At 42.8% G+C, this 19,915-nt stretch overlaps 1 protein-coding gene across 4 annotated transcripts in view; it reads left to right on the forward strand.

Moving 5' to 3' along the window:
- GRHL2 (grainyhead like transcription factor 2) overlaps positions 1 to 17,679 on the forward strand; it is a 70,201-nt gene extending 52,522 nt beyond the window's left edge. For all 4 annotated transcript variants that reach the window (XM_075085523.1, XM_075085522.1, XM_075085524.1 and 1 more), the window contains exons 14-16: positions 5,691 to 5,776; positions 11,914 to 11,978; positions 13,213 to 17,679. In XM_075085523.1, the coding sequence (XP_074941624.1) occupies positions 5,691 to 5,776; positions 11,914 to 11,978; positions 13,213 to 13,327 (266 nt within the window). In that variant the 3' untranslated portion in view covers positions 13,328 to 17,679. The remainder of the gene's footprint in view (positions 1 to 5,690; positions 5,777 to 11,913; positions 11,979 to 13,212) is intronic.
- The last annotated feature ends 2,236 nt before the right edge of the window (positions 17,680 to 19,915 follow it).

The raw sequence follows: 19,915 nt of genomic DNA on the forward strand, positions 1-19,915 counted from the left end.
CAAGTAGTTAAAAATAATGCTGTAGGACTTGTGCCCTCAAGCTGGGAAGGGCAGGTGTGGCCGGGACCAAGTCAGTTGTTTGATGCTAGTGTAAGTATGCAGTAGGTGGGAGAAGAGATCAATACACTTACCAGTATACAAGGAGGCATTAAACAAATGATTTAAAAGCAGGAAAAAAAAAAAAAGACTGTACTATTTCAAGAGGAGATCAGGACAGAAGTGTATATAAAATACAAAAAAGCTAGAAAGTTTCTTATCCTTGGCCAAGCTACATAGTTCATAAATGTTCCAGTAGCAAATCTGTGGTTTTCTATTTTTAACTTTTGCTCATCTTTTCTGTTCTGGCTGGGATGATAAGCAAATATGCAAGATGTACTGGGTCAAATACTGAGACCTTACAGAGGCAAGCTCCTGCTGACTGCCAAGTGAGATTAGCCTGAATAAAATCTCAGAAATTTCCCACCCAATTAGAAATATAAGGCATGGAGAGACATCTTCCAGCAGACCTAACTGAATTATTTAAGAGTTTGTTTCCCTTAATTGTTTTTACTGACCTGAGTGAATATTATTACAGTCACGTTTCATATGCTATACCATTCCAACTCCTATTTTCCAGTCTGTTACAGTGAAGCTTAAGTTGAGTGACATTGAAGCAATGGCTTAGGTAGAGCTGTTAAACTTTGCACTGAAGGTAGGATAAGTAGGTGGTGGTTTTCTCCACAAAATCTGCTTTGTGTACAGTCACTTCCAGTGCAGTGCTATAGATGATAACTTCCTACACTGCCATAGTTAGACATCCTGGAGAATGTTTGTCATTTCTTCAGTCTCATGAGTTCTGTCATATAAGTTTATTAGAGGCTCCAGGGGTTTGACCAACTTATATAACTCAAACTTGCAAATGTTTTGAGGTTCACCCATCAGTTTGAGACAACAAAGTGACAAGGTATAGAAGTGAACTCAACTGTTCTTAGTTGCACCGTTTGTAAGACTCATTTGAGCTTTATAGAAACAACTTCCTGTGAGCCTGCATTTACAAAGTTTCTCTGTTGGGTTAGAGTGGTGTGCTTGAACATGGAGAAGCATACAAGATTACAGGATGGAGACTGATATCTTCCTGGAATAAATGTAAACATATTCTTCTTTTAGTTAAATCTTCAATTAATCATGTGAGGTCAGCACTGACCACAGACTTGCATCTGCTTGACTCAAGGCCTTGACCAAATTCACATGATAAGGGCTCCATCAAGCAGAAGGGGACAGCCGCAAGGGCTACATAAAGAACTGTAATTTCCTGCAATTTCACCTGGGTTTCCCAGCTGGAAGCCTGGAGAGTTGCCTGCAAGGAGGTATTGGTTAGCTTTGATTATTCCTGTCCTTTGCTGTGGTAAGTGGTTTTAATATTGTCCAGGACTTGCAACCATTTCAAGGGAAAGATTTGAAAGAAAAAAGATATGTTTTTCAGCTGGTGGCAAAACTATATTAGATAATTAAATCCAGGAGAGGCACGTAACTAGGGAAGCTGGAGGATGCTCTCTTTATATCCCCTTCCTGTTCCGTGTTTCTCGCGACTTGGACTATGCTGGCTGAGGCCAAGCCTCTTCCAGTGTGGCCTTTGCTCTGGTGAACTTCCTGCTATCAGGAATCCTGCATCTCGGATTGTGCTGATGGAGTACAGCTCAGCTGGATCTGCCCATTTGACAATCCTTTCTTTGCCACAGGAGCCACCAGGTATTAAAATGTTCTGCTGTTTTTCCCAGGCTTAGCCATACTAGAAGCTTTTGTTTGCCCAGATTTATTTGGTACAGCAGAATCAATAACTCCCAGAGAGCAGGTATAGATGGGGCACTGGTGTAACGTATGAGAGAGTGAGCAGGTCTGATATGTGAAAATACATGTTAGAAGCAATGTAATCCGAAGGTGGCTCATTATCAGAGCAGTGCAGGTAAGTAGCACCCAGTGAGGGGTCCAAGCCCAGCTGAACAACTGAAGTGACAGTGTGTGGCCTCACCTCTGCCTGATAGACCTAATTGTAATACTGTCTGGTGGAAGCAAAGTATTAAGGGGCAGCCTTCAAGAGGACAGGTCTGAAGGGGTTTGTAAACCATCAGTAAGACAAGGTTCATGTTCTTGCACAGGTAGCTGTGTCTTGTGAATTATTCTTTCATCACCTTGACCTCTAAGAGAGGTACAAGTGCCTAATACAGAAATGTAAAGTGTGTTAATCTGTACCAAGTGTGCAGTGCAGCTAGTTACTTGGCTAGACTTGTAGCCTTTTCCTGTTTTGAGTACTCAGTAGGAGTTTTCAAATTACTTTCCCTTTTGGATTTCATAGGGAGTTTCCCATTAATTATAAATCCAGTAGCTGTGTTGCAGATCAGGGAGATTTCCAGTCCTGTAGTTCTCAGCTTGAAGAAAGTAATATTTTTGTTTAGCTTTTGTCTTTCAGGAAAGTTGTGTTAAACTACTCTGAAACATTTTGGATTCATTACAATCAGGGTTTTGTGAACCATCCCTGTGGAGGACAGCATTCACTCTGTCACCTATGGAATTTGTGTCTGGGCAATTAGTGAAAACTCCTAATGTGGGGAAGGAAATACAGGTCACAGCTACCAGCCCTACTTTCCTTGACTGAAACGAGCCACATCTCCACCCAGAGACCACTTTACAAAGACTGTAGTCATTGCTCCTAGGGTGTCAGAGTGTCAGTAATGCCTGGGTTCAGACCTTCTAGTGGCCCAAATCTTACTGTCCCATCATGTCCTTAGTTTCATTTTTGCCACATGTCTGTGGTTTGTGTTCTGCCTTGGCAGATTTGCCAATGGAGAGCCAAGCTGTTAATAATTTTTAAAGAGGTATCTAATATTGTTCTTCTGCATTCACACTTAAATCCTCAGTTAAGTGGCCTGGCTTCCAAAAATCTCCCAGGTGCAACAACCTCTCTCGCCTTCAGGAAAGGCCACTCTGCAAATTTTGTAAACCAGGGCTATTTCTTAAGTAACTAAAGATAAATGTATCACCCCCAACTTTTGCAATTCTTATTAACATCTGAAGAGCATTAGGGACTGCAGTGCTTTACAATGCTGGTAAGAAGGTTAAGAAGTGAAGCCAGGTAGTGTAAAGGTCAGACAAATTTGAATTTTCTTTTAACTTTCAGTCAAAAATAGCTCACTGCCTGGTACAAGATCATTCCACACACCCCCCACACACACCCCGCTCCGTATTTCCCCCTCAAATATTGCAATCTGTACTATTAAAGTGAGCCCATCTAGCTGCCATGAACATGGTGACAGTAGGATTGGAGGGCATAAGTATGAGTTGTGTCACATCGTCAGAGTCATGGCTTGGCATTTAATGGCAGCACTGCTGGTCCCGATGGAACCTTTGCAGCCCCTTTCCTCCACCCTGGCTGTGTCTCCTGCTGCAGGCCAGCCATCCATCTCCACGTGGTTATGCCAGTACAAAGGCTTGTGGGCTGCATTGTACACTGAAGCAGGGACCTGTTGTTTCTGAAGAACAACTCAGAAAAAAAGGTGATTTTTTTTTTTCACTTGCATCTGCTGTTTAAGAGAGTTCATCATCCAGGAAAATTCACTGAGATGGGCCAGAGTAACAGAGCATAAGGGCAGGGATAAGACAGGGGCTTCTTAAGGCATCACTGTCACCAGAAGTCATTTATGGAAAAGTGCCCTAGTGAATCAAACCCAGGATTTTCCCACCTGTCAGGGTGAAAAAAAACCAAAACCAAGAACACCCCATATGTTTGCTAATCCTGGCACTCTGTGTGTGTAATAGTGATTCAAGTTCCCCATTATCCTTGTAATGGATCCTTCATTCAGGATAACATTGCCTGACATGCCAAGCACAACAGAGAGATTTAAAGCTCAGCACTTGGATTCTATAATACCCCCACCTTTAACCTCAGACCGAGTGATTTTTTGCTCCTTTCAGATATGTTTGTCCTTATTAAGGCTGGCAGAGGACCAGGTATTTGGAAAGCCAGAAGTTACAGAACAGCTCTTTAGTCACAAGAAAAGACTTACTGAATTAATAAAAGTGTTAGTACAGGTAAAATTAACACTTTGAGTGAGTGCTTGTTCATGCAGGTAAACATATCAGACTCAATAAAATTTAACTACTGGTGTAGATTTTTTTTGTTGTTCTTATATCCTGACAGTTATTTAGGTTGTGACCCAAAGTTATCTCAGTTTCTAAGTCCTTTAAAAGGACGCTCTCAGGCAGGTCCCAAAGAATTACAAAAACGTAAGTGAAAAAGATGTGGCTCTGTGTGCCTGTGGTAGCAGTTCTGTGGCTCATATTTCTGAATTAAAAATGCAAAAAACCACCAGTGTCCTGCACGACTGGTTTGTAGACCAAGACAGGGGACTGATCTGCCCATGTTTTAAATCTTTTTCAATCATTTCAAAACCTGGGCAAAGAAGCTACAATTCTCTGCAAAAGGGCCTGACTCCGTCCTGCTACAGTCTTGACCTGAGAATTAGCTTCCAAACAATTACTTCTGTATGAAAAATGCCATAATCTCTGTTGGTTCATATGCAAGTCATCTATTGAGTTACGTGGTGAAGATATCTTTTGGACCACAAGGATTAGCAGTTTCAAAAGATACCTTTTCCTGTCTACCAAAAAAAGAAGGAAAAAAAGAGATGATTTCTGATGTAGTCTGTGTCACAGACATAAAATACCTAACAGTGCATGTGTATTTGTACCTAACATGCAGCACTGCTATTCGAAAAGGCAGTTTATTTAGGGAACAAAATAAATTGCAGAACATCTTATTTAACCTGCTACTTTATCAGTCATGTGAGATTATGCCTAAAACACTTCTCTAGTGTTTATGTTTATTTGCTTTGTAGCTGTCTGCTTTGCTTTTGCTGCATAACAGCAAGTTTCCTCCTTTTACCTGTACAAGTCAGAGAGGGGAGAACAAGAGCTAGAGAGGGCAGGGTGCTGCGCCTGTGAACCACTAAGACTCAGCAGGACATCTGAGGGGGGAAGAGGAGATTTTTAGGAGTACAAATGGTATTTGGGTACCTGAGCAGTGGTGGGCATGCAGGTACATGCCTGCCTGCCAGCTGTGCTTTTGAATGTCTCCCCTATAAAGTCTCAGATGACTTTGGACTCATTCTTTCCAGTGTTTATTTTCAGCCTGGCCAGGCTCATTTGAGTTATACACATGATAATGTCAGAGCGAGCTGTTTATTTTCCTTTTCGTTGGTTTTGCTCTCAAAGGCTCAGCTAAAGGCAAACCAGACGTGGCGTTTCTGAATGTCCTTTCCCAGCCTTTTGGACGAAGGCTGGAGAGGTATAAGCTGAGACAGAGGTTTGGGAAGACCTAGCTTGTGTGTTTTGTCCTATGACCCAGGGACAGGGCCCCAGTGCTTTTTTAGCTTCTCTTATTTCAGTAAATGGAGTTTTAAATTCTTGAAGATACAGATTTCTCATGTTAAATTAAATTTGCTGAATTTTCTTTGTGTGTTTTCAAAGCAACTGTTATGTGTCTTCCATGTTTAGATCACTGATGATATGAAAGTACTTTTTTTTAAAGTGCAAACCATCTTCAGCACTTCATTTTATCTGTCATGGATTAATATTTGTTTTTCTACTCAGTATGAGGTGTTTTATCTGTACAGTTGACTGAACTTGCTCTAAGTTTGACTTTTTTTCTGTTTCAGTGCTTTTATATGTGAGGAAGGAGACAGATGAGGTGTTTGATGCTTTGATGCTGAAATCACCCACAGTAAAGGGACTAATGGAAGCAGTAAGTATCTGATGTCCTCACATTGTTTGTCTGTCTTGGCAAGAAAATCTTGAGGCTTTCAACATATTATTGAGATAAAACATAATATAAAGATGAAGTTATTCTCAAATACATTTAAAGCATTTCATAAAGGCTTTCTGGAGCATGCCTTTGAAACACTGGTGTGTTCCAAATTCAGTGCTGTCAGCAGGTTGCTGGGATTAAAAAGTGTCTCAGATTTATTGAAGACCTGAGCCTTGAGGAATGGTGGTAATCAACCAGCGTCAGGGAAGCAGAGAGGTGCAGGCTCCATTTTCTGAAATGCTTCTTTCTGAGCTGATGATTCAGAGCCTGTTGAATCTTCTACTGTAATGCCCATTAGTGTGTTCACAGCCATCTTTTAAAGAAGAGGCCCAAGGATGCACTGTTTCTGTGTGAATTTCACATGGCTTTTGTGCAGTTGCTGTTCCGGCATATGAGAGGCAGTTGCTGAGCCGATGCAGGCTAGCCATTCATACCTCCTGTCTTAATTCCTTCTCTAACCCTCACTTGCAGAGCGACCCGCCTATCAGCCTGCTTCTTTACTGCTTCTTTGACTTGGCTTTTTGCTTGTTACTCATTAGCTTTGACCATAAGAAGCTACTTCCATATTTATTTCTGTTTGTATGAGCTGGTGGCTAGTAGATGTGTGAAATTTGGTGAGGGAAGAGTTAAGAAGCAACCACTTGTCTCAATGCTTTGGTGGGGGGGACTAATGTGAGATTGACATGTGGGACACTGAATTGATTTCCAGTCCTAGTTACATCTAGGAGAGAAGATAGGAACAGCAGAAGGTGTCCCTAGAGAGCTCAGCTGAGTTCTAGAAGTGTGTATATTCATACTCTCAGAAACTGTCACAGTGTCTTGTTGCATGTACCGGACACTTCAAATGCAGTAAAGATTTGAGTTATTTGGTTAATATTTGGCCAGCAGTAGAAGGCAAAAAAAGATTTGTGGGTTAGTGAAGTTGTTTAAAGCATCTATTCAGACCAGGGTGTCTGTGAGGAGAGTCAGCTGCATTCTAAGGATGTCCTAACTGTACTTTCACGGATATTGTTTGTTAGCTGTGACTGCAGCTCAGTTGTTAGGCAGCACACGTGTAATACAAGCCAGGATTCACTTGAAGAGGGTGCAGTCTGATTCATGATAAGCTGTAACACAATCTCATCTTGTCTTTGTATGGAAAAGTATGTTATAATCCTTCTATAACCCTTCAAGCTAGCATGAATATTTTATCCCCAGTAGTCTGTGCCTCTCCATGACTGTTCTCCAGCCACTGTGTAACATAAAAACAAAGCTGGTGCAGAAGCAGGAAAGGTTTCTGCATACCTTTGTCAGCACAGCTGCTGACTCAGTGGCATGTTTTCGGCACCAGAGAAATCTGATCTGTTGTAAAATGTCCCAGTTCACTGGAAGGAACACATTCAGAAAATTTTAATTCTCTTTGGAAGGATATTGTGGATAAATCAATGCCAAAAAGCTGTCATCTGCGTATTCTTAAATACTCTCTCTACAGTCATTTCAGCAAATCATGTAATTTTGTAATTGTGCACATCCTAAATGCTCAATTCTAAACTCGGTACTAAGAACTTAGAAACTGAGGTGCTGAATATTGTAGAGCCCCAGGTCTGAAAGACAGCACCAATGATCCTGAATCATGCCTTCATCACCTGTTTATGGATTTTCCAATTTTTTTTTTTCTGTTAATCACTGTTCCTGGTCTGTGGCTTTCTCTTAATTTTCTGTGATTAATGATATTGTTTTCTCAGATACTACATTTAGTTTATTCTCTCGTATTCCCTCAGTCCAAATGAACAATTAGATTCCTTCTCAGATTTCTTTCTTCTGGCAAATATCTAGAGGTCTCAGGTTTCAGAGCTATATCAGATATCTCAGAGAGTGACACAAATAATTTTTAAGATGTTTGCATCCTACACTAGTCAGTCTTGATCAACAGAAAATAGTGAAATAATTGCCCATCACAAAACATCACACATATGTGGTGACTGATGAGCTCTAAATCCTGCTCTCAGTCTGATCCAAAGGTTAACTGTATGGAACTCGGTAGGTACCCCAGTCCTTATATTGTGCAGAATCGCATATTTATTCAAATTACAGAAGGCAATCTAAATTAGGAAATTCAAGCATCTCCCAAAGTCTTTCTAAAATTAAAAGCTAACAGCTGAGCTTAATGGAGCTTGCTTAGACCAAAGTTTATTATATACCTGTCCATGTATGTGCCCCTCCAACCAGTGTAAAGCAACAGACTGGACCATTCCATAGAAATAAGTTGACAAGGATGTTTTCCTACATGCCTTGACCAGCCCAGATGTTGCCCTTTCTGTCTTCCTGACTCCAGCAGACAAAGCATTTCTGGTGGCTTGTGCAATCAGATATGTGCTGCAGACAAAATTGCCATGCCAGGGGACTGCAACCAAAAGGGACACCCAGACTGATATTTCAGTGCCACTCTGAAGGCTGTCCCACTGCTTCAGGTATCCTAAGGGAAGGAAAGAATTGTCTGCTCAGAAGGTTGAAAAAAGGACAGTGGAGATGATAAACGAAAATATTCCTCCAAATAAAGATATCTTTTTAAAATTTATTATAGCCTGCTTGGGGTCAGGCGAGAAGTCCTGTTGTTTTATATGAAAGTTGGCAGTAGTGGTGTTCCCCCTGAGTTGGCAACAAAAATGATTCAGAAGAGGGTGTTAAGTGAGATGCCCTAGCAGATGCTAGCTCTCTGCTTTCTCAGATTCTGCAGCAGGACTTAGCACATTTGCACTGGAGACTTGTTTTCTGAGCCTGTGATGGGGAGGCTCTCCCATACCAATCTTCGAGCCTTGCTTCCACAGCTTGCCGTTTGGTATAATTGGTTGAATCCTTAGGGGTTCCTGAGAAATGTGCTTATTCAGTCAGCTGGAAGTCTTTTGCAAAGCTCGCTAATCCCTGCATGTTATATAAGTCCTACACCTGTCATAGGCAGTGTGACAGGCAAGGCTTTCTCAGCCCTACCTCTCATAGCTTATGTAGGAAGTGGTGTCCTAGAGTCCCAAACCACTTTGAGCAACATTTAGAGTGTGTGAGTGTTAGGTATCCCAAATATCCTGGGGAATTTTAATGCTGGAATGTGCAGAATGCTGTGTATTAGCTGCTATTAAACCTCCTTGGCACAGGAAGATTTCTTTCTTCTTGTTTATTTGTGTGGAGTTAGTGAAAAGTGTCTTCAAGTACTGATCTTTACAATATCACAAGGCTTCAGAGTTAACAACCCAGAGAGGAAGGTATATTGTTGCCTCATGTTCACACAGTTGTGAGGTTTTCTGAAGTTTCAGATTGCGGTTTTTCTCTGATGCCTATTACAAAGGATTTTTTCAGCAATCTGATGAAATGGAGCCATATATATTATTGCTTTACATGAAAGTTTAAATTTAGGGGTACAACAAAACCAGAAGTTCAGCACTGGATTGCTTATCTGATGTCATCCTATTCATGGTGAGCAAACCTAGAAGGTAAGAAAGAATAAAAGGAGAACATGAAAGTTTGTCTGAGAACTTATCCAAGACAGTCAAGATTTGCTCTCACCGCATGGCACCTGGGTACCCCAGAGGAGTCACCAGCCTCAGGTCAGGCAGCTGCTCTCCATGGGCAGCACAGGATGAGGCATCAAAGGAAGGGATACTAGGAAAGATGGTGGTAGACAGGGGTAGAGTGTGAGTGAAGGGCAAGGTGTGGGTACCTACACAAGTGCTTCTGGCCAGAGGTAGGTGATTCCTTTCTACTGGGGATCCTGCCCAGGGATCCCCCCTTGGATTGATGTGCATAGGCTGGGTCAGGCATTCACAAAGGCTAAGTGGGGCAGCCTGTCCCATCTGTGATGGAGAATAGCTGGAATAGGTTAGGACATCCTACACAGGGATATGGCAAGCCCTGGTTCAAATCACCCTTGTTCTGCCCTGTTTGGAGCAAAGACTTGAGCTTGCTCCAGATGAGCTGAGTATGTTATGGAACTTCTTTGTAGGATGCACTTCCACCCTGTGCACGTGGTTTTCCATAGGCTACACAGAGCCTTTTGCATAGGCTACGTAGAGCTCAGAGTGAAAAAGATTGGTTTTATAGTCTGATAGTGTGGATGCTTGTGTGAGATATAAGACAGGTGGGGTGAAGCCCCTCTTCTCATAAATATACAAAGTGGACTGCTCCCCACAGCAGGGAGACCGTGACTGTACAGCATATGAGCCTGCGCAGCCTTGATGCTGAATTAGGCCTCTCCTAAGGCAGGCGAGAACATGGAACCAGGACTACCGTCAGTATCTCCATCACCATATCCAAAAGGGCAGTGAAACATGCTGGTATGAGTAAAACTGAAGTAGCAAATACTACCCACAATTTAATTTGTATTTTGGTCTCTGCTAGGTGCAAAACTTAAGGAGTGAATGGGTCTAGTGTTTGTACCTGTTACTCCCTATTTACATCCTCCCCTTTTTGTTAGCCACAGTTGTATTCTGTGGTCAGAGGAAACTGCAGTGTAAAAGAGGCTTTATTGGTTCTTCAAAATCTTGGAGTTGGTCTACACTTTTTCAGTACAAAATTGTGTCTTAGGTAAGATGACAATTATACAAGTATAGGTCATGTAGGTAAGTATAGGCTAATTGATTCTCTCCTCTAGAGAATCCTGGCTCTCTGGACAGGAGCCATGCTTGGGGTTCAACCTATGGCTGTTTGAATCTGTCCTTGGTGCTGAGTTTATCCATTGCTTTCTTTCCATTTTCTGTTTCATGATAATTGCTTTAATTTACTTCTCTAAAATGTTGCATTTTCTCAATAGAAGTCTGAATGCAAACACAAAGAGGATTTAACAGTGACTGATGTTTGGCAGTCTTTAAATGGATTTTTAATTGTGCAGTTCTCTAATGCAGAAGATAAACAGCTATTTAGCTGCAACTTCGTTTCACCTGGGAAGAGCAGGAAACTTACTTTGGTTGGCAGTAGAGTACCACAGAGCATTAATCACTGACAAAAAGTCATTTTTCTGTAATTGTTTTGCCTTTTGGGACAATCCTCTTCTAAACTATGAGCTGTGAGACCTGTTCCTTCAAAGAAGAGTCATAATTTGGAAAGGAAACCTGGCTCAGACGGAGGGCACAGGGACACCTTCTCCATGAGCACGCCATAGGCTCACTGCAGAAAGGATGTCCAAAACAGTTACTGATACACTGCTGCAAAGCAACGGCAAAGCATTCCAGTGAAGTGCTTGTTAGTGTTGGTAATTTGTCAGCTAAGTAGTTCTTCCTTCAAAAGTTTTCCTATGTTTTCTGCTTTATTATTTGAGTAGCTGGCAAGAGGTTTATTTTAGAAGTCCTTTACCTTGTTAACTCATTTCTCTCTGGCATCTCATCTTATTATCTGTATGCTCAGATGATGTTTTGTGAGCCAAATAGTGTTCTCATTTTGCCACCCTAGTAACCAGACTGAGTCACGTCCCCAACAATACAGACTTTCCTAATCCTGTGCATGGCATGTTTGTAGCCCTCCCACAATAAAAGGTACTTTGAAGATACTTTTCAGACAAAAGAAGTACCATGGAGGGTCCTGTTAGCTTAACAAACCATTAAATGCCATTGAGAAATAGAAATGTGTGCATTTTTTTTATTGATCCATCAGTCCATCTGTTCCTGTTGTATTGCTACTTATCTGCCTTCTGCCCAATGGAAGAAGCCTTTGCTTCCATAGGCCCAGAAAATCAGAATGAGAAACAGCAGAAAGGCAGCTGATCAGGTTGAAATTTCCTGGTAGAATCTGAAGCTGGAAAGAGTGTTGACTCCTTGAGCAGAGCAGTAGGAGATGCTGAAGCATTTTTGATGACTCACACCCTATAAGAACTATAGTCTCCAAGTTTCTGGATGGAAACAATTGTGATTTTTTGATCAAGATGTTTAGGATTGTTCCTCCCCGAATCATCCTTAAATGAAGCTATGGTATAGTTGCGAGTGACTTTTCTGTATAGCTGTCATGTCAAAGTTTGCAGAGACAGTGTTTTAATGCCCATGTAAAGTAAGAGGTGATAATTTCATATTTCTCACTAGTCTTTAATGATATGTATTTTATTTTTATGATTTCAGATCTCTGAGAAATATGGGCTGCCAGTTGAGAAGATTGCAAAACTTTATAAGAAGAGCAAAAAGGGGTAAGTAAAGTAACTAACTAGGGGTATTGTAGGATCCTTTAGAAGTACTCAGAGATCCCAACTATGCTTGGAGCCTCATAATGCTTCTAAAAGACATACCCGTACGCTTGAAATCTTAATCTCTGTGGAGACAGCAAAGGGTGGCAGAGGAGGAAACATGAATCTTCAGTCTGCATCTGACCAGTATTCATAGGTTTACTGTGAAGAAACAGAGTTTGCGTTTGGAAGGTGTGTTTGGATAAAGTCTGTTTTGTAGACTACATGCTCAACAACATTGTGGAGCTCTAGCATGGGAGAGGTGCAACCTTTGCTGGGAATGTGGTGTGGAGTTTCCTTGCAGTGTTAGGAAGAAGTAGGCCACTGTCCAAATCTGAAGGGCAGGCAGGCAATGTTTGCTGCAGGCGTTTCAGATGAGTAAATTTAGACATAAGCACCACAGCTGTGATTTTAGAATAGCTAGGCTACTACTCCTTGCCATAAATCTAAATCTCTCCACTTCAACTTTTTTTACTTCTAAATAACCGCAATATGGTAGTGATATAATTTTAAATCAATCATTTATTTTCAGCTGTAACTCTAGCTTAGGGCATTTTTTTGTCTAGGGATTTCTTTAGCTTTTGAGAAGACAGGTGAAACTTCTCATGTTTTGCTTCTTTCTAACACTGTTTCCAAGTGAGATGTTTGTTGGAAGAAACACTTTATAGTAAGGAGTGAGGAAAACACTCATATACACTTCTAATCGTTGTTGTCGACATTCTCACATCCAAGCTGAGTTCTAGGCCTGAGAGCTGCATGCAAAGCACAAATTACACTGCTTCCCCATGTTAAGGACTCACACCACAGAGGTGCAGCAGCTCACATGCTGCGGCTGAGGAGTAGCATGGAGATGTACCTGGGGGAGCCAACACCAGGCATGGGAAACACCACCCCTGGGACTGCCAGGGAACTGGAGTGCAGCTCACCTTGTAGGCAACTTAAGTGGGTTAAGTGGGTTAACATCCCGGCACTGGCATGGCTCTTACCTTAGCTACTTTGCAAGGAGCACCCTCTAATCCAAAGACTATAAGGGACTATGGGGCAGATCTTGATGATGATTTCCACTCTTGTGCCTGTATGGGCATGTGGTGGAGTCTGTTTTTGCATTGTAGTGAAGTGAGCACAGGCGGTGGAGTGCATGGCTTTCCTTTTCAGTGTCCTGGTACATAAAACTATTGATTTTTGCCTTTGTCACCAGTATCTTGGTAAATATGGATGACAACATTATTGAGCACTACTCCAATGAGGACACGTTCATCCTGCACATGGAAAGCATGGTTGAAGGCTTCAAGATCACACTGACAGAGATCTAGCCTCAGGCAGAGCCTTTTTGTAAGGAACCACAGCATTTCATCCTTCTTGGAAAGAGAAGATTCCCCGGGAACCTGACAGACAATGATCAGAGAAACTGTTACAAGACTGCTTTGAAAATACTGTCCATTCTGCACATGTGCACCCACTGCATAGAGACTTGGGTTTGTCAAGCACAAGGCCACTCACGTTAACCTGGTCCCTTATTTATTGTTCCCCACTCTCTAGTGTACAAGCAGTTACCAGCCCCCAGATTTGTAACCAGATGACCCACTCCAAATGTGAAATGCAGCATTTTAATCCATACTTTAGTGTGGATAAGCTCATTCTAAAACATGTTAAGGAACCATGCTGGTCTAGTTTCAGAAATCTGGTGTAAATCACTTTACCAGTAGTTTTCTCCATCATGGCTAAAAAACTGGTGCAGTGCTAAAGACGGGGAAAGTGGCTGACAGAGTTCACTTGCTCAGACCGATCCATATCTCTCTATAGTGTATAGTCTTGCCAAATACCTCTGGTAGTTCTCAGCACGTAGCAATGAGGACTTGTAAGTATGGCATTCAGCTACAAATGTCACTTGTAAGTAAGTGGTAAAGAAACCATTTTAACCTTGTATATAATGTTTATAATATGCAATAATATATTTTAACTACTGTATGTGGGCATGTTTACTGCCACTATGTTTTTGTACGTATTGAGTTTAGGGTTCAACAGAATCTTTCCTAGAGGATTAGATTGCTGCAGTCTGTTACGGAGTGTGTACTGAGAAGCTGAAAACTGTACCTGTACTCATATGCTCCGCCCTTGCCCACGCAGTTTTATACTGAAATATTGGAGCAAACCATGCTACAGAGCCTGGGGTGCTCTGATGCAATGAGGCCCACCTTAGGTGCCCAAGTCCAAGCTGTAGGTAGCTGCGTGTCCCACCCAGCTATGACCAAATCCAAGAGGAACCATGTGTCTGCTGCCTGGTGTGCCTAGAGGTACAGAAGGGACTTCTGTCTGTTCCGTTGATGAAGTGGAGGCTCTCAAAATGGGCTTTTCTCAAGCCTGTGGGGGGAAAGGTGCTTTCTGCAGCACCTGCTCATTAAAGCGTTCCTCTAGACTGTAAGAAACAGGGCTTCAGACTCTTCTCCCTAAGGGTACTTGCTTTTGTATCTCCACTGAATGATTCTGTTTTGATTCCTAGGACAGTTAGGTTGAGATATAAATCTGGCATTGATGTAAATATTTTATTGAAACTGGAACAATTTTACTTGTGGTGACTGAGTATCCCACTACTGAGGTGTGGAGATAGGTCTCTCTCACAAGGGCTGGATCAGAACCCAAGCTGAACTGCAAGGTTATCCCATCAAATTCCACCTCTGTCTCATGAATTCTGTGAAGAGAAAAAGTTGCAGGCTAAACTCATACTAGGAAAGGGGTTCAAGGCCTGAATGTCCCTAGCGCATCCAAACCCAGCACCTCTCTCTCCTTTCCAGCTCCTCTGGCTCAGCACACGATCCTGACAGTTTCAGCTGCAAACATTTCATTCTCTATGCACTGTATGTGGATCCTGTGTGACAGACAAATGTGGGTCCTTTCCTACATGCAGCCTTTAGAGTTTCTTTATTTTTTTTCTTTCTGAAGTCTTTTTTTCATTTAGTCACAGAGTCTTTTCTTATTAGCTGGTTAGAAACACTGCCTAGTTTACCAGGGCTTATTCTGTAGTCTTTTGAGCTGTGTGGCGCTGTTTACATTCAAGCAAAGTAGCTGGGGTAGCTGACCAGTCTGATTCGGTCATGTTTTTGCATGAATTGTCCTGCAAGCTCTAGCACATTTTCTTAACTTCATTAGCAGCAGCATCCCATTAAAATCTGTACTTCAAATAGAAATGTTAGGTACCTGTCAAAGTTTCTGTGCGACCAGAACCTGTAAAAGGTTCAGGCCATTAGCGTCAGGGCTGACATATCCAGGATCCACATATGTCTGCAAAGCAAAGTGTCCTGTCTTCCCCCCTCCCTCCCTCTTCCTTTGTCATGTGCTCATTCTCCTTCTGACACAGTTTTGTAGTCATTCCATTATCTTTTTACATATATAAGTATGTACTTGAGCAAAGATGCTCTTGGTGTGCTGAGAATACAGTGGCTTTATGGTGGTTCAGTTTGTTTAGACTTGGCTTAGGTTCAGATAAGAAGTCTGTGCCCAGATACTTTTTTCCTAAAGAAAAAAAGAGGACAGTTTTGACAGGTGGCGTTAGGAACTGGGACCAGCACACAGGACTGGTGAGCAGTGGTGTTAGTTCTTGTATTTCTCTGTTGTTTGATGGTGTTTGGGATCCTAAGGATATTAGCCGGGATCTCTTAGTTGGTCACGTTGCCTGGGCAGAAGCTGTGGGTGAAGCACAGGAGTGAATGTGCACAGGAGTTGAGGCCTGGTCCTGCCCCCAGTAAACCTGCCATCCAAGCTCTCTTTACTTACAGCGAGTGCCTGCAGTGCCTGGGGCTGGCCCAGGCTGGGATGTGCTGCATTAAGAGAGGGCAGTGAGAAAGTGGGGTTCACAGAGAAAGACAGGGCTGTCCTGGCACCACCAGCACTCAAGTTAATCGGACATACACATGGGTGGAGATGAACTGGGGTCTGTTGGATGCTGCAGCATCCTGCGCCAAGGAGCAGTGTAGGATCAGTGAGAAGTGCAATGCTAGAGGAAATACTGGGGCTTAAGGAGCTATCTTTCCATTGCCATTTCAGGAGCTTTCGGTCAGGCACTGCCCAGGGAAGGAGGGTTGCTTCCAAGATTAACTGGAAGCTTTTCTAAATACATCTTGAAGTGTGCAAATTCCTGATACAAGACAGCTAATACTCCTGCCTTTAGTTCCTTTTACAGTCTCAATGAAGGCAGCAGGGTTGAGGAGGATGAGTAAGAATTACCCTGATGGTAAGATTATTTTAACACAACAACTAGAACTAGTTAAGAGTGATCTCCTTTAACTTTATCTACCAAGGTCTGAGGGCTTTGTTTCCCTGCTCCAGATGCATTGCAAGAGCACATCACCCCACACCCCTTCAGTTTTAGTTACAGTATCAGCTGCTGGAGGAGTGCTGAACCTTGGATGCTACTTGTGGCAAGCCACAAGCTCTCAGGGTTCACCTTTTTGGTCAAAAACAGGCTATCAAAGTGATGGGGAAGGGGAGGACCAGTGAGAGTAATGCAAACTTCTGAAGCAGCGGCCTGCCTCATGCCCTGCTTGATTCAAAGGTCTTGAGGAGTATAAAGTGCTCGCATGTATGGTGTTTAAAATGCACACGTTGCTTTTGTTTAATGAAAAATATTGATTAACACTGGATCTTCCGAATATTATGAGTTAAATGGTAGTAAGATTTGGCTACTGTTCAGCGGTGGACAGGAGTATCTGCCTTGCCTCCTTTTGTCTCTTTGTGGCACTGCTGTGGCTGGTTATTTAAAGGAAGAAAACTCTCATTTCCTTTTGTTCTTCAAGACAGCAGTCTTGGATCTTAACTAGTGCAGCCTGAAGGGTGGCTTGCTGCTCAGCTCATTTTCCCTATGAAGAATTAGAGCAGTGCAGTGTCTGCAGAGGCAGCGTTTCGAAAGACTGTGATAGAGATGTGCAAAAAGAGAAGAGTCTTCTAAACTCTAATTTTGGTTCCCACTACAGGTTTGGCACTATGTCCGTCCATGTAATGTTTTATTATAAAATGCCCAAATCTCAAATTTTAGTTTATTTCTACACAGTCATGTAGGTGCTCATATTCCCAAAATGAAGTGTAACCTTTCGGTGAAGCTTTGTCGATGTATGGTGATATCCCCATCAAGACGTTTTGGAGGACTTTTACCACTGAATGTAAACTACAAAGAAAAGACCTTTTTTCCCCGTGTTTCCTCTCCTGTGAAGTTTTTGGCCAATGGAATTCAGACATCAAGTGTCATTCTTGTATATTTTCCTCTTTCAGTCTATGAATTGTTTAAATGCTGTAAATTAATTCAAACAATTAGTAAAAGCTAAACTTTCCAGCTGTCAGAGATGCTGTATATTGATTGATATGCAACTGGAAATGAGTATTTTAGGACTTCTAAAATGTAAAGTTTATTAAATGTTTATATGCTCTTCCATTTTCTATAAATTGAGAAAAGATACAAACAAGAGTGTTTGTGCCAAAGTTTATGACAAGTCCTCTTTCTGGTAAACAAGGAAACTTAATGTATAAATAGTGTGCTTTTATATTAAGAAAATAGCTCATGTAACTTAATAGTGTTGCAACTGGGAGAGGGATTTGATAAACTGTAAATACAGTTATTTTATTTTTTGTACATTTTTAAGAAGGAAAAAAATAAATATTCCTATGTATGAGATAGTATTTCTGCTGCTGTGCTGTATATTACTAGGTACTGGGGACTGAGTTCCTACTGCTGAGCTCAGAAAACTTTTCAAAAAGAAGAAAATGGAAATTCATTTGACCAAGAAAACAAGAAGAGAGACTGAAACAAATAATCCCCAAAACATGTGTTCAGTGAGTGGCCTGGTAGACAGGGGGAAAGAGCAGTGGGTATTGTCTACCCGAACTTCAGGAAGGCCTTTGACACTGTCTCCCATAAGATCCTCACAGGGAAGCTGTTGATGTGTGGGCTGGATGAGCAAGACAGTGAGATGGATTGAAGAACTGCTGAGCCCAGAGTGGTGACCAGCAGCATGAAGTCTGGTTGGAGGCCAGTGACTAGTGGTATACCCCAGGGGTCAGTACTGGGACCAGTCCTGTTCAGCATCTTCATTAATGGCCTGGATGATGGGGCAGAGTGTACTCTCTGCAAGTTTGCTGATGACACAAAACTGGGAGGATTGGCTGATGTGCCAGAGGGCTGTGCTGCCATCCAGAGGAACCTCAACAGGCTCGACAAATGGGCCAACAGGAACCTCATGAAGTTCAACAAAGGGAGGTGCAAAGTTCTGTAACTGGGAAGGAACAATCCCATGCACCAGTACATGCTGGGTGCTGCCTAGCTGGAAAGCAGCTCGGCAGAAAAGGACCCGTGCGTCCTGGTGGACAGCAGTTTGAACCAGTGTGCCCGTGCGGTGAAGAAGGCTGATGGTATCCTGGGCTGCATTAGACAAAGCAGTGCCAGCAGGCTGAGGGAGGTGATCTTTATTTACTGCTGGCGAGGCCACACTGGGAGTCCTGTGCCCAGTTCTGGGCTCTGCAGTACAAGAGAGACATGGACATACTGGAAAGAGTCCAACAAAGGGCCACTAACTTAATGAAGGGATGGCAGCACCTCTCCTGTGAGGACGGGCTGAGAGAGCTTGGACTGGAGAAGAGAAGGCTCTGGAGGGATATTATCAGTTTGTACAAATACTTGAAGGGAGGGTGCAAAGAGGATGGAGCCAGGCTCTTTTCATTGGTGCCCAGTGACAGGACCAGAGGCAATGGGCACACACTGAAACACAGGAGATTCCCTCTGAACATCAGGATACACTTTTTTACTGTAAGGGTGACCAAGCACTGGCACAGGTTGTCCAGGGAGGTTGTGGAGTCTCCACCCTTGGAGATATTTAAAAGCTGCCTGGACATGGTCCTGGGCAACCAGTTCTAGGTGGCCATTCTTGAGCAAGGGGGTTGAACCAGATGACTTCCAGAGGTCCCTTCCCATCTCAATCATTGCGATGCTGTGACGTATTGGAGAATCCTGGGAACCCAGCTGGAAGCATTGGCACTAACATCTTTGTGAGCCCAGGGCACCTGGGATGAGATCCTTACCTGCATCTGCTCCTGCTGTGCCCTGCATGCCCAAAGCACGGAAGCACACCTGGCCATGCATCTTGCAGTAAAACATTTTCATCAACTATTTTATTCTCCACCAGTTGACTTTGTCTTTTCAAACAAGAATCCAGGAGGTGAGAACATCTAAGTAAGTGGGAAATTGCTCGGGAAAGCATTTGCCTTGGCAAAGGGAGGCTGCCCAAGCAGTGGCAGGGCAGCCCTTTCTTACTGTGGGGTTCAGTGTTCCTGCCAAGGGCAAGTCCTGAGCAGGAAAGCTTCCACGCAAGAGCCAGCCCCTGAGATCTCCTCTCTTGTGTCAGGCAGAGGCCACACCTGGGCAACGAGAAAAGAAGTTAATTCACCTGAAATGTATTGGCCAGTGGAATGTTGACTCCAAAGGCCCAGCTTCCTCCAGCCCTTCCCCATCCCCATCCAACCAAAACTCCTCTGGTTGTGTCCAGCTCTTTTCAGAGCCACCAAAGGTTTTTTAAAAAAGCTTTCCCTGTGTGCTCGACATTTTCTAACAATTTTGAAAAGTGTTTGTCAGCTGTTTGTTTGTTATACAGCAAGAGGGCTAGGCACTAAGTGCTTTGTAGTTTGGCAAGTATGTTCAACTAATCAAGAGCAGAAGAGGTCTTCCTAGATGCACCGGAAACCACAGAAACCCGTTCCCCTCCCACCACATGCTTTTTGCCCTGACAACAGTCTCCAGCGCAGCCCGTGTTCCCCACCAGCCTGTCTGCAGTTGGCACCTGAGCTATGGCACAAACCAAAAGCCATGTGTATATGCCGTGTGTGTGTATATATATACGATGGCAGCGGTGGGACTGGCTGCG

This window comes from Phalacrocorax aristotelis, chromosome 2 (assembly GCF_949628215.1).
Source record: "Phalacrocorax aristotelis chromosome 2, bGulAri2.1, whole genome shotgun sequence".
Taxonomy (NCBI): domain Eukaryota; kingdom Metazoa; phylum Chordata; class Aves; order Suliformes; family Phalacrocoracidae; genus Phalacrocorax; species Phalacrocorax aristotelis.